Source organism: Phascolarctos cinereus, unplaced genomic scaffold (genome assembly GCF_003287225.1).
Source record: "Phascolarctos cinereus isolate Bilbo 61053 unplaced genomic scaffold, phaCin_HiC Scaffold_9;HRSCAF=440, whole genome shotgun sequence".
Classification (NCBI taxonomy): Eukaryota; Metazoa; Chordata; class Mammalia; order Diprotodontia; family Phascolarctidae; genus Phascolarctos; species Phascolarctos cinereus.
In genome coordinates, this window is record NW_027556402.1 from 255,531,461 (window position 1) to 255,544,933 (window position 13,473).

General features: G+C 57.4%; 1 protein-coding gene across 1 annotated transcript; it reads right to left on the reverse strand.

Moving 5' to 3' along the window:
• Positions 1 to 1,830: 1,830 nt before the first annotated feature.
• RASGRP2 (RAS guanyl releasing protein 2) lies at positions 1,831 to 13,036 on the reverse strand. Its single transcript, XM_078148624.1, is given in 18 exon segments — positions 1,831 to 2,069; positions 2,363 to 2,430; positions 2,993 to 3,166; positions 3,328 to 3,364; positions 3,800 to 3,941; positions 4,596 to 4,711; positions 5,628 to 5,750; positions 5,926 to 6,003; positions 6,179 to 6,460; positions 6,739 to 6,855; positions 7,542 to 7,715; positions 8,035 to 8,130; positions 8,132 to 8,186; positions 8,283 to 8,414; positions 8,688 to 8,750; positions 9,573 to 9,675; positions 10,466 to 10,612; positions 11,886 to 13,036. Coding segments are annotated over 16 exon segments (1,830 nt in total). The 5' UTR covers positions 10,539 to 10,612; positions 11,886 to 13,036; the 3' UTR covers positions 1,831 to 2,069; positions 2,363 to 2,365.
• Between the last annotated feature and the right edge of the window lie 437 nt (positions 13,037 to 13,473).

The following is a 13,473-nucleotide window of genomic DNA, read 5'->3' on the forward strand; positions in this document are numbered from 1 at the left end:
TCCCTTCTGAGGTTCTGAAGGTTCCCTCAATTCCCTGTCTCCCCTAATCTCCTCCTCCCAACAAACATTCACACACACACACACACACACACTGGAGAACCCTGACTCTGGGCAAGGATCAGCTGGCTAGCTCGGCCCGGCTGAGCCCTGGAAGAAGATGTGAGAAGAGGGGCTGAGGCCAGGCTCTCTCCTTCCTCTCAACCTTGGCCTCCCCCTCCCCCGTCCTCTTTCATTTGTCTCTCCTCTCCTTGTCTCTGTGGCCATCCACGTCCTCCTCCACTGTCCTTCCCCACCACCCACCCCCATCTCCAGGAGCTGATCTTAACCATCAAGGGCAGGAAAGGTCGGAGCTGCAGCCCCTCCTTCATCCCTTCTGCCTGCCCCCACAGACCCAGAAGCCTGCCTTCCCCTGCCCCTGTCCTCTAGGACCCCAGGCCTGGACCCGCCCAAGGTTACTGAAGGGAGGGGGTCACCATGGCACCCACCCTTGAAATAACTGGACACTTCAGACAGTTCCCAAAGTCCAGGCCCCTACACATACACGTAGGTAGGGTGGAGAGCCCGGGGGAGGGATGTTGAGGGGTCTGCAAGAAGGGGAGCTAAGGGTCCCAATGGGAAAGGGAAGCAGTTAGCTCAGGCTGGGGGAAAGAGGCAGAGAGGGAGAGCTGCCAGGAGAGGGGGAGCAGGAGCGGGAAGGCTTCACAACACAATCACCGTCTGTTGTTATAGCAACTCGGCCCCCAAGTCGTGAAACGGATATTACAGCCGGGAGAGGGGGAGGGGAGAGCTGGGGGGGGGCCAATGCAGAGCAGACAGGGAGAGTAGGGGCAGAGCCAAGGTTGGGGTGTCTGAGGAGAAAGCCAAAGACAGGGCTTATTCAGAGAATGAACTTCCTCTGCCCCCATCTTAGAAAGTCATGTGGGGGTGTTGTTTGGGGTCCTCCCCCATGACCCCCCTACTTAGGAAGAATCCTGCCACATCTGCAGGTGCAGCCTGGGAGAGGAGCCTCGCCTCCCAGAAGCACATCCCAGGGGCTGGGGAAAGGGGAATACTGGTCTACAAGGGAGGGAGGGAGCCCCCAAAGGACATTCCCCCCTCTTCCATTGAGAAGCAGCCTAGGTTCTGAAGCACCCTTCCAACCCTGTGCCCATTGTGAGCTCCCCACCAAAGGGCCCCATCCCTAGGGTTCTACCAGGCACCCTCACATCCCAGACCTTGAGCCTTTGGGATCTTTGCCCGGGGCAGCCAGGGGGGAGGCAGGGGCCAGCCGGAGGCAAGGAGCCCTGGATCGATACCCATTTCCTCTAGAAATCATTCTTCTCTATCTGGCTTGTAGGGCAGGGGACAGGACGCTTGGGTCGTCATTGGGAGATGAAGGCCAGGGAGCTTTGAGGTGGGTGGGTGGGTGTGTGTCCGTACAAGGCAGGGAGAACCAGAGAACTGGAAACCCTGGAGGGGTCTGTGCCACCCCCAGCCCCAAGGCCCCCGAGACAGCACTTGATCAGACTACAAGGGCGTGAGCCCAAGCCTCCCACGTTCTCCCCCCCCCCCAGGTTTCCTCTAGTGAGCTCCGTCTCCCTGGATGTGGCTGGGTGGCCCCTGCTGTCTGGGACACTGTCGAGGGAATTCCTGCAGTGAGCGGGAAGCTGGTCTGGATAGCTCCTAAGCTTTCCTTCTTTCTCATTCTGAGATGCTACCAAGGGTTCTCTGGCTGCAAGGTTCTCAGATGGTGCAGGTTCTAAGCGTCTATGGAGCTGTGAGTCAAAGGTTCTAAGATGCTGCAGGTTTCCAGTTTTAGAAGCCCAAGACCTTAAGTTGTAAAATGCCCGATCCAATCAGCCTTTTTTTTTAATTCCATTTGGAAAATACAAATATTCACAAGAGTTTGTACAGCCTGGGAGAACCGAAGTCCCTCTGCTCCCTGTGGCCCCATGCCCTTCTGCCCCACCTTCAGCTCCCCCCCACAGCAGCCCTGGCTGCAGCCTCAGCTCTCCCAGGTAGGTCCATGGCTCTGGTCTGCTCTGCGTCCCTTCAGTAGCAGGGCTAGGTCCATGCCCCAGACACAGCCGCTGCAAAAAAGAGAAGTCAGAGGAGACCTGCAAACAGGTAAGTGGGGGCTTCAAGCAGCGGGATGGGTTGCCCTGGGAAGGAAGGCACTCCTTCTCACCTGAGGCTCCCAAGCAAAGCCGGGATGGCCCCTTGGGGGGCAGGGGGGAGACAACTGGTCTCTGAAGTCCTTCCCCACTGACAGCCTGTGATTCTGGGAATCCCACCTCCCCAGGAGAGTTGTAGTCTCCCCTCACTGCCATCCTCTGCCCCTGTCCCCAAAGGACTCCCCTAGAAGGAGGGTCTCAGGTCACACCTGTTATAAGTGGATGTCAAACACGCCATCTTCCACAGATTGAACCCCCTCTTCTTGGATCTCTGGAGCTGAGGGTAGTGCCCAGGGAGGAAAGAGGACAGTCAAGGATGCCCTGGTCTCACTGACATGGAGGTACCTCCCCCTTGCCCACTGAGAGGCTTTCCAGATCCTTCCCATCACTAAAACAAACAGGATGGGGCCCAGTCTGGGGACAGTGGGGTATCAGAGGCCAGGAGTCTTATCAGAGAGGGACAGGCACTTCCCTCTAGAGCTTAGGGATGCACGGGCTAGTGGCTCCTACCAACCAACTTCTACTTCCTTGTCCCCTTACAAATTAAGAGCTCTGCCCCATTCTGTCCCCCCCCCACACCCCCTGTACCTTGAGTCTTCCATCCCTCCCTCCCTTCCAGATAGACCCTTGAACTCTCCCATCACAAAGCATGGTAGGTGGCTACCATCAGAAGCAGGTCTTTTCCTCATGCATTTCCCCACCAAAATAAGAGCTCCTTGCTCTACTGAAAAACACCTCCCAGACAAAATATAAGTCCTGACCTGATGACCCTGATTGCTAGAGAAATTCATGCTTCCTCGGACACCCAAGACCCAGATAAAATCAGGGCCCCCTCCTACCTGGTGGCCGGGATCCTCGCCTGCCGGGTCGAGGCAGAGAAAAGCTAAAGGCTCGAAGGGGAGCATGTGTGGGCGAGGGCGCAGGTGGGCCTTCCACGCTCATGCTCTGGGCCCGGCGCCGGCACTCCACTGACAAGCGATCCCGGCACTGTTTGTGGCAGCTCACTCCACAAGCTGGACTCGGGGTTGGGGAGAGGGCACAGAGGCCAGGTTCAATGCCCCCAGAGGTCCCGTCTGCGCCCCTCCCCCACATCCTCAGCCTCTCGGACAACTGTCCCTCCACCCACAACTCAGGTCCTCCCCAGTGGACACCCTCCCCCCAGGCCTCCCCTCACCTCGGCACTTCAGTCCTTGTTTGTAGATGCCCAGGATCTGAAATGGAAGGTCAAAGTCCTTAGCCAGACACCAGCCCGGATTCTCTCTGCTGCTCTCTTCTATCCCCAGAAACCACCCTGCACCCCACCATCGAGTCCCTGACACTTGAGGGTTTCCAATGACAGGGAACCTTCTCAACTATGGGACAATTCCAACAATCAGGAAGTCTTCTGGACATCAAGCCTGCATTTGCCTTTTTCGCATCCCGCCCCACCCATTCCCCCCGCTCCGAAGTCTGCCTGTGGGGCCAAACACAAGGTTAATCCCCCCTCCACAGGACAGCCCTTCACATATCCACTGGCATCCCCAGGTAGGTCCACAGTCTCCTTCACCTGCTGCATCTTGACTCACTTCTGAGGTCTGGGTGGGCCGAACTAGGAACTGAGGAGGGAGCTAAGGCCAGGAGGGAGCAGGGAAGAGGAGGGGGCTCACCAGGGCCTTGCAGTGCCTGCAGGCAACTGGCCTCAGGGAGCTACTCTCCTGGAAGTTGTGGACAAAGCCCATGCGGCCCCCCAGCACAGAACTGGATCGCAGGAAATAGGAGACCATCTCCTCCCGGCTGATACAGCCATCCCTGCAGCAGAGAAGCAGGCAGAGTCAGAGCTAAACCCTCCACCCCAAGGGCAGACATCGCCACTAAAAAGACCCGTTCCCCTCCTTCTCCCCCAACGCCAAATTCAGAACTTGGGAATGTTGGGTTTCCCTTTGCCCCCCTCAGACAAAAGGGTTTGTTTCACAATCCGATCCTCTGAATGCTAATACAAGGGACATGTTTAACCTACTTAAGAGGACAAACTGGTTCTCAAGGATTTTAGTAGGCAGAGGACTGCTGCTAATTACGGACCATTCTTATCCCATCATTAAAGCAGGCCTACAAGAAGACCTTTTGCCAACACTTTGTTGGCTGCTAGCTCCGGGAACAAGGAGATGTCTAATGATATTCCACAGCTAATTCAGCCTGGTTCCTCCACCTCCCTCGCTAGTCCAGGTTAGGAAGGATCAGCTCAGTCTGGAGCCTATTACATTCCCATCAAAGTAGGGGCTCCGAACTCCCTGGAAATGATTGCTTCATGTACCATTGCTCACTCTTCATCCTCCCCTCAACCCTATGAGTAACACACGGAGCAAGAGTTGTCCCCATTTCACAGGTGTGAGAAGACCAAAGCTCAGCAAGGCTGAGACTAAAGCTGCCTTCCAGCCCCCTCTCCAGCCCCAGCCCCAGCCTCACTGGTTCTGGTCGAGGTCCCCGAAGGCGATGAGGTAAGGGAAATTCCCTCGAATGATTTGGAATTCCTCCTGGGAGATGTGGCCATCCCCATCCACATCAAAGTTCCGGAACACAGACTGATGGGTGCCCAGGGAGACATAGAGGATAGGGTCAGACACAACCTCCTCCTTCCAACCCGACTCCCGTATTCTGGCCCTCTAACCTCCCTTGAGATTCAGCCACCTAGGCTAGTGTGAGGGGGCCCAATGTCCTCCCCCCAGGCCCCCACAGCCCCCTCGACCTTAAAGGCAGGACTTTCAAGCCAAGGTAGAGCCCAGATAGATCAATGTGGGAGAGGATGCTGGGTATGCGTCCTGTCCCTGCTCTCCCTGGGGCTGGGAGGGGATGTTGGGTCCTGTCTTTCAAGGGGCCACTCTCAGCGTCACAGAAGCTCAGAGCTAGCTGGAAAGGACCCAAGTCAATATCTCCTCTAAAATATCCCCAACAACTCATCCATCCAGTTACTGTTTGCAGACTCCTAGGAATGCGAGAACCCACTGCCTCCAGGAGGCAGCCTTTTGGACAGTTCTAATTATCTGGAAGCTTTTCCTTCTGGGGTCTAAATTTGCCTCTTGGGTGATGCGCTCAGGATGCAGACTGAAGATCTTTTTTGGACATGGCCAATTCAGGAATTTGTTATGCTTGATTATGCATATTTCATACAAGGGCTTTGTTTTTCTTTTTTTCCCAAGGCGGGGGTAGGGTGGTTGGGGGAGGTGGGAGGAAGAGAAAATAGATTCTTGTTCATTGGAAAAAATAAAAGAAAGAAAGAAATTTGCCTTTCTGCAACTTCTCCCACAGCTCCGAGCTCTGCCCTGGGGGTCCAAGCAGAATAAATTGAAGCCCTCCTCTTCGGCCAAAGAACCCTTCAGAGTCTCCTTTAGGACAGCTAAGCTGCTCCCCTGAGTCTTTCCTTCCCAGCCTAAACATCCTGCTTCTTGACTGGACACCTAGGGTGGGGCTCCAGGGATTCAGGTTGGGGCTGGGCCTCACCTCCACCATCTTCTCAATGTGCTCCACCACCACTGCTTGGTCCAGTTTGGGCTTGGCAGCTGCAGTCCACTCCTCCAGGACAGGGGGCCGTGGGGGCGGAGTACAGGTTGTCGGGCTAGTTGGCTGCAGGAACAGTCAAGGCCTGAGCCAGTTAGCCCCCCCAGCTCAGGTTAAAGGTGAGGGGAAACAGGGTCGAGGGCTACTCCAAGGGTAATGGCAGAGAGCTGAGGGTCCAGGAGGGACAGGGTAGGAAGGAGGTGAGGGAGGGTCAGTGCTGCAGGATCGGGGCCTGGCTCACCAAGGACTTTGAACGTGGCTCTCTCTGCAGGGACAGCTGGTACAACTCATCTTCGGTCTGGTACTGATCCAGAGACACCTGGAAAGCATTAGAGCAGTCACATTCCTGGGACCGGCTGTGGCCCTCAGCCCAATCCGGAACAGGGTCCAGCTCAGTCCAGTGGCGAGTGTAGCTCAGAAGCCAGCCCAGAGCGAACCCCCTGAGCTCTGCACCTAACGGCCTACCCGAAGCACAGGGCCCAGCAGGCACTCACCGTGAGCAGGCTCACTAGGTCTGGGTTGGCTTGTATGGGTGGTCGAAGGCTGGTCACCATGGCCAGCTCCTCCAGGATGGCAAAGAGTTGGCGCATCTTGGCCCCATTGAGCCGAGTGTGAGCCGCATCCAGCCAGTCAGGAAGGGCCAGCTGTATGGCCACCAGGTCCTTGAGGTGCACGCCCAGAATGGGGAATCGGAAGCCCACGCAGGCTGCCAGCCGGCGACGATAATTACTGTAGTTCCCGGTGGCTGTTACCAGCTCTGTCAGGCCTTCCCAGAGCTGGGGGGGATCAAGGGCCAGGAGTCACAGCACCTAAAGACTCAGGCCCCAGACACCTGCTCATTACCAGCACAATCAGTCTGTTCAGGGGTCAAGGACTCAGAGCCAGGCTGCACCTTCTGTCTGCCCTCAAACATTCTCCAAAGCTGGGCTTGGAGCGAGGGTCAAAGCCCCCCCGCCCCCCCCCGTCTCCCCCTCCCCGTCAGAGGCGGGAGTCAGATAAGACTCTTCCCACCCGTCTCCCCACGTCTTGCTCCTCCCCCTCCCCCAGGCCATACCTTGACACTGTCTGGGCTGACATGACTGTGTGTCTCCTTGAGTCGGGAGATGGAGCTGTGGCTCAGGCCCCCGACCACAGCCATGAGTGTGTTGAAGTTCTGCAGCTGGAGCAGCTTCTGTTGGCCCCAGGCCAGGATGGGGTGAGCAGAGGAGAGGCAGAGAGAGAGGCCAGACGACCAGGAGGCAGGAAGGCCAGAAGGAAGATTGAGACAGAAAGACCGGAGGATGGGTGGACAAAAGGCCAGAAAGACAGACAGGCAGACAGGCAAAAGGACAGATGGCCAGATGGAGAGATGGAGAGACAGATGGATGGACAGAGATGGGCAGAACACATAGATAAATAGGCAGATGGAACAGACAATTAAATACATCAATGGATGGATAAGTGGATGGACAAACAGAAGGAGGGACAGACGGACCCACAAATAGAAAGACAAAGGGATGGTGGAATAAACAGAAGGGTACATCAATAGATTACAAGGATTCATGGACATAAAAAGACAAAAGGAGGCAGAAAGGCAGATAGAAGGAAGAATGGGAAAAGGCAGCACACAGAAGAGAGGTGGAGAGTGAGCCATAAGCATGATCCAGGGGACCCTCCAAACTCACTCAGTAGAGGGAATGGGAGGGATTCTAAGGGGATGGGGGTGGGGCAGAGCTGATGGCTCTCCCCCAAACCCTGACACCCTTCCCAGAGGTTTATTTGTCAGCCCAAGGGGCTCAGGGGTAGGGGTGGGGATTGGGAGAGTAGGAAATCCAGGGAAGGGAAATAGAGAGTGGGCAGGAGGATGTGGGTCAGCACCTCAGCCACGTGGATGAAGTGGGTGATGACCTGGGCCCTCTGGGGGGCTGTGGGCTTGCTCAGCACCATGAGCTGCACCCACTGGGAGACGCTATTGAAGAGGGAGATGAAGCGTTCCAGGATGGGGTTGTCCACTGTACAACCATGGGTCACAAAGCTATGGTAGTCCTGGAACTGGAGAATGACGACGGAGCAGGGCTGAGTTCTCCCATCAGGCCTGGCCTCCCCCCACCCCCACTTCTGCGCCTTCCTTCCGAGGCCCAGCCACATGAGGGCCATTAAGCTGGTGCGGGGTCCACTCTTGCTATCCACCCGGTCCTGCTGCAGGCATCCCCCACCCCCACACTAACCCTATCTTCTGTGACTTCCGCCCCTGTTACTCTGACCCCTCAGCCGCAGCCCTCTGACCCACCCCCTCCTTACTGCTGTCTGGGTGCCAGGTCCCCTCTTCCCCCGCCCCGGCCCCGTCCCAGGCCCGGATCCCGGCCCGCACCAGGATCTTGCGGAAAGAGCGATACTCCAGGTAGGTGAGATGCTCGGCCAGCTCCAGCGGCTCCAAATGGTCAAACAGCAGTGACATCTTCCGTTTTCTTCTGAGCCACTGGGTTCCGCTGGGTCACCTGGCGCTTCCATTTGTACGTGGGGCTGAGAGGCAGTGAGCAGAGGCAGGCTGTCGGCATCCAGACTCCACCTCGCCCCCCCAACATCCCAGCGGCTTGTGCCTAGACCCAGCACACATACACGCTCTCGATGTCAATAAGGCTGCTGTGCCGTCGGTTCCCCTCTCGGTCCAGCAGAGACTTCAACTCTTTGATCTGCTCTGCCAGCTCTGGGTTCAAGTCAAACTCGGCGGGAAAGGCCGAGATCCAGTACCTGGAACAAAGCAGGGTGATCTTGACCGTCCCCTCCCCTCCCAGGTAGGTCCTGGGCGACCCGTCTGATCCGCTCCCTCCAGCGAGACCTCAGAGAACTACAGTTCCCGTCATCCTCAAGCCAAAGGGGCCATTAGCCTGGGTGGCGGGTGTCGCAGGGATTGATGGGAGTTGTAGTCTTCAAATGTGCTCCGGCACTCGCCAGTACATTGGGCCGCATGGGATGGGAAACCTAGGAGCCGTCTGGAGGAGAGGCCCCCGGGGTGGCACTCACCGGACCAGGTGGCAGGTCTTCACTTGCAGGGAGTTGGAATTGTCCTTCCGGGATTGTTGGTAGGTGAAGGGGGAGGTCAAGGAAAACGGAGGTACAGGAGGGGAAGGCTGGGGACAGGACTCCTGAGTTCACGGGATCATAGCTAATAGGAAGGAATTTCAGAAGCTATCTAGTCCAACCCCTTATTTTACAGGTGAGGAAACCGAGGCCCATAGAGGTTAAATGAGTGTTGTCTGAGAAATCGCAGATTCATAGGATTTCGAGCTGAGAAGGACCAATAGAATGCAGTCCTTCAGTTTGTTTCTCTCTCCCTGACTCCTAGCCACATCCCTGGTACATAGTAGGTGCTTCGTTATTACAAAGTACTGGCTGGGGATGAATGACAAGATCCCTGCATCCTATGAAAAGAAGCAGGCTAGGGACAACACACCCAGGCTCTAAATGGAGGGGAACGATGGGGACAATACTCCTGGGATCTGAGGAGATCGTGGGATCCTAGGCTTTAGAGCTGGTCGGGACCTTAGAGCAGAGAATGGGGAACGGCAGGGCTGGAAAGGACCTTAGGACGGGCAACGGCAGGGCCGGGTCCATGGACTGTCAGAGACAGGGGAGGAGGAAAACCTCAGAGGCCGGGTCCTCCTACATGCGTGTGACAGAAGAAAAGCCGGTCAAGCTGAAGGGAAGGGACTTTCCCAGAGCCACTCTGAGCGAAGCCAGAAATGGAACCCAGGTCCTTGATCTCCCAATCCTCTACACCGCTGCCTGCCTCCGCTAGCAAGGCCAGAAACCCGGCCCTGGGGACAGAGGGAGAGGCTGGTTTCTAGACAAACGCAAAGGGCCGCCGCGGGGGGGAGTTGTGGGGGCCAGGGTCCGAGGAAAGGATATACGTTGAGTAGCTTAGCAGCCAGTTGGGAGGACGGGATGTACCATGGATGCATCATAAGAAACATACGCACCAGCTGGGGGTCCCTCACCTTCCCGGAGTCATCTGGGGAGGGGGAGTAACGGTGGTGAATTGGCTTAGTGCCACCCCACTCAGAGACCCTTGGGGAGCGGTCTGGCCCTGCCCATCCGACCCAGGGACCTTGCCCCGTGGGTGTGGCTTGGTGGCCATACCCTGTCTTTGAGCAGGCCAAACCCAGCCACCGCCACCCCACCCCACCCCCAGGGCCTCCAGGGTTAGGGATGCGAGGCGGGAAGGTAGAGCCCCAGCTGGAGCGGAAAGAGCCTGGGTTCCAGTGGGGTCAGGAATCCAGAGGCCATTTCCTGAGGGCGAGGGGGGAGAGGAGCAAGGGAGGATACCCCTTGTCTCCCCCCAGATAAGCGGTCCGCATCAACCGGAAACAGTCCCCGTGAGCAGAGACAGAGACTTCCTGGAGCCCCGGGAGCACAAATAGTGTCCAAACAATCCGGCTGGGGAAAGGGGATCCCCCAGTGAACTGAGTCACCTCTGGACCCTTCCCTCCTAGAACCATAGACCGTCAGAGGGGTTCTGGAGATCATTGCAGCAAACACTCTCACTTGACAAGATGGAAAAACTGAGGCCCAGGGAAATGAAATGGTCCTAGGAGGGCCACACAGCAAGCCAGCGGCAGAATGAGTTTTGAGATCCGGCCCTAAGACTCCAAGTCTAAAACTCACTAATCCTGCCTCTTGCCCTCCTCACTCATCTGTCCCCAGTCCCACTAAGCCAAGGGTCCTGGCCCAGTATAGTTTTTGGAGGCCATTGGGAGCTGGTAGGGATGGAGGCCTTGGGGTACCTATTTCTCCCAACTCACCAAAGGCCTCGATGCAGCCCCGCAGCAGCTCCTCCACAGTGCAGCCCTTCTCAAGATCCAGTGTCCCCGACATGTCAAGTCCCAGGGTCCTGGCTGTGTCCCCAGGGAGACTTGAACACTTGGCTCAGACCCAGGGCCCCTGCACCCCTAGAAGAGAGAAAATTACTGAGGAGGCATCTACCTCTGGGGAAGAGCTTCCCTGCAGACAGGAACAGGGTGGGAAGAGAGGAGCCACCCCCTGCTATCTCACCCTCCCCAGCTGAGGGGGACCAGGATCCCCCCTCCTTTGGGCAGTTCTGCTGAACAGTCTGTGACCCAGGGATTGTGTAACCCTCTGCTGGAGAAATGTTCCCTACTGAGGCTTCCGGGACAGGAGCAGGGGGATGGGGGGCCATGGGTCCGTGGGGCTGGGACTGGGAAGAGGGATGGAGGAGCTGACCAGGGAGGCCCACATCCACCAAGGACTCAAGCAGCAAAACTGCTCTAGGATTCCTGGGTTCAGCAGGCAGCAGCAGGAGGGGTCAGGGCCTCCTCCTATCTCCAGAAGGCACCTGCAGCCTCCCACAGCCCCAGCACAGCCCCTCCTTCCCCACCCCCCAGGGCTTCCCAAGCTCCTCAGCCTCCCTGCCCCCGCAGGGTTATTTTGGGAACTGGGAGCCTGAAGGAGCCTTAGAGGAATTTCTCCCCCAGTGGGTGGGAGGACAGAGCCAGGGGAGGGGGGCAGAGAGAGAAGAGAGAGAGAGAGAGAGAGAGAGAGAGAGAGAGAGAGAGAGAGAGAGAGAGAGAGAGAGAGAGAGAGAGAGAGAGAGAGAAAAGAAACCCAGGCCTCCCCAGGCCTGAAGCTTGGAGACAATGGGTTGGACAGAGCCCCCAGGGGCCTGCCCTGCCGAGAGAGTAGAGAGACACATTCCTGGGCCTAGGACAGATGAGTCAGTGGGAGGGAGGCCCAGAGCCTGGGAAGGATGAGCCGTGGCCTGATCCCAAGCCCACTGTACCCCTAAAGGCTCCTGCCCTCTCTGAAACCCCGGTGGCCTGCCCTCCGGAGCCCGGATCCCCTCCCCAGGTCCAACCAGTGTTTCCCTTTCCCCACATGTCCCAGAGGAGTAGAAGGTTTGGTGTATCTCCCCCAACTCCCATCCCAGCCATCCACATCTCCAAGCCAAGAGCTCTAGAATAGCTGAGCTCTAGGAGAGGCACCCAGCTCCCAGCATCCCTGCTGGCCCAGCACACACGCAGAGGAAAGATGGGATCAAGGCAAAATGAGAGTGAGCCCCGATCTCAAGAATTCTCCCCCTTCCCCTCCAGTCAGCCAGCTCTCCCAAGCCCTAGGCTTTCACCACAGCCTAGGAATCCAGCATCTCCCCTCCCCTCCCAATTCAGGCATCTGGATGAGAAGATGCGTGAGAGCACCTAACCCCACCTCCTCATTTTATGGAGTTAACTGAGGCCCAGACAGATGAAGGGCCCAAAGTCCTGAGACCTCAGAGTCCAGAGCCAAGCCCACGGAGGGGAGAGGGAGGGAGATGTCCTAAATCCACAGGTCTTGCCTAGAGGCTCAGACTGGCCCAACTTCTCTTTCCTCCACCTGAGAAGGCAGTGTGGGGTAGAAAAAAGTACAATGAACTTGGAACCAGAGGATGTGGGTTTGAATTTCATTTTGCCCCCTTACTATCTGTGTGACCTTGGGCCAGATTCTCCCCTATCTCTGCCTCAGTTGGCTGTAAAGTGAACAGTGTGGACCTAAATAGACTCCCAGCTCCCTTCCCTATCTACCTCTAGGATCGTAAGATCAGATCCCTTTCTCCAGGCCATTTGGGGTTGGTTAAGGAGCAGGGCTGCCTCACCCCAGCCCCAAGGCAGGATAACTACCCTAATAGCCAAGTGCCAGAGGCCCATAGTTACACTGGCATGTTTCAGGACACCGGTGCACCCGTGCAGGCCCAGACTTGGGCCCACAGAGACTAGGCCATGGCACTCTGTGAACAGTGTGGACGTCATTCTCCCACAACTCACAAATACACAATTGGCCATTGCACACACACACACACACATACACACACACACACACACACACTGACACATTCTCACACCTACAGGACCATGGGTCATGGGACCCCATCCCTAGACCTATCTTCTTCTCCTCAGCCTGAAAGACTCCTCCCATCTGACCCAAGGCCCCTGGCCCCTACTCTTCAGGTGAGACACCCTTCCACTCCTGCCCTTGAGAATCTCTCCCTTTCCTTTCCCTCCAGAGAGGAGCCCCCTCATTTGCTCTTCCCTCTCCCTAGGATGTTCCCTTCCAGTACCCTTCCCTGGGATTTGAGCTCTGTCTCCCCTAAGGTGAGTGGGATCAGGGAACCAGACAAGCCCAAAAGGTGCCTTCCTGCCCCAAATCCAAGCCTAGAAGCCAAAGCCCCTCCCCTTTCTGGGCCCCTTCTCCCTAAGCTTTCTCCCCTGATGCTACCTGCCCTCTGCCCTCCCACGTGCCATGGCCAGGGTGGGTCCCAGGTGGAAAGGGGAGTCCTGCAGCAGCCCACCTGCGACATCCCAACCCCACCTCCAGTGCCCCCTGGTGGAAGATCGACCGCTTACCCTGGGCTCCGCTGGGGTCCAGTGACTGCCCCCTTCAGGCTTTTGCTCCCGAGTGGCTAGAGGCAGCGGAGCCTTCCTCCTCTTCCTCCTCCCCTCCCCACCTTGTCTTCCTCTGCTCTTGATCGCGTCCTCTCCGCTCCGCTACTGCACCTTCTCGAGCCTCCTGCCCCCCCCCTTCTCCAGCTGCGCCGAGGTTCCCCTCCCTCTGTCCCCTTCCCACGCACGACTGTAGATCTCCCTGTCTCTCTCGGGCTGTGCCTCAGCCTCTGGACCACCGACGTCCCTGGCTCCTTCCCCAATGCGCTCCCTCTCCCCGGCATCTCCTTCTCTCCGCCCCCTCCCTCTGCCGCCTCCTCCCCTCAATCCCTCCCTCTCTGGCTCCCCCCCCCGCCCTCCCCCGGCCTTGCCGCCTGTGC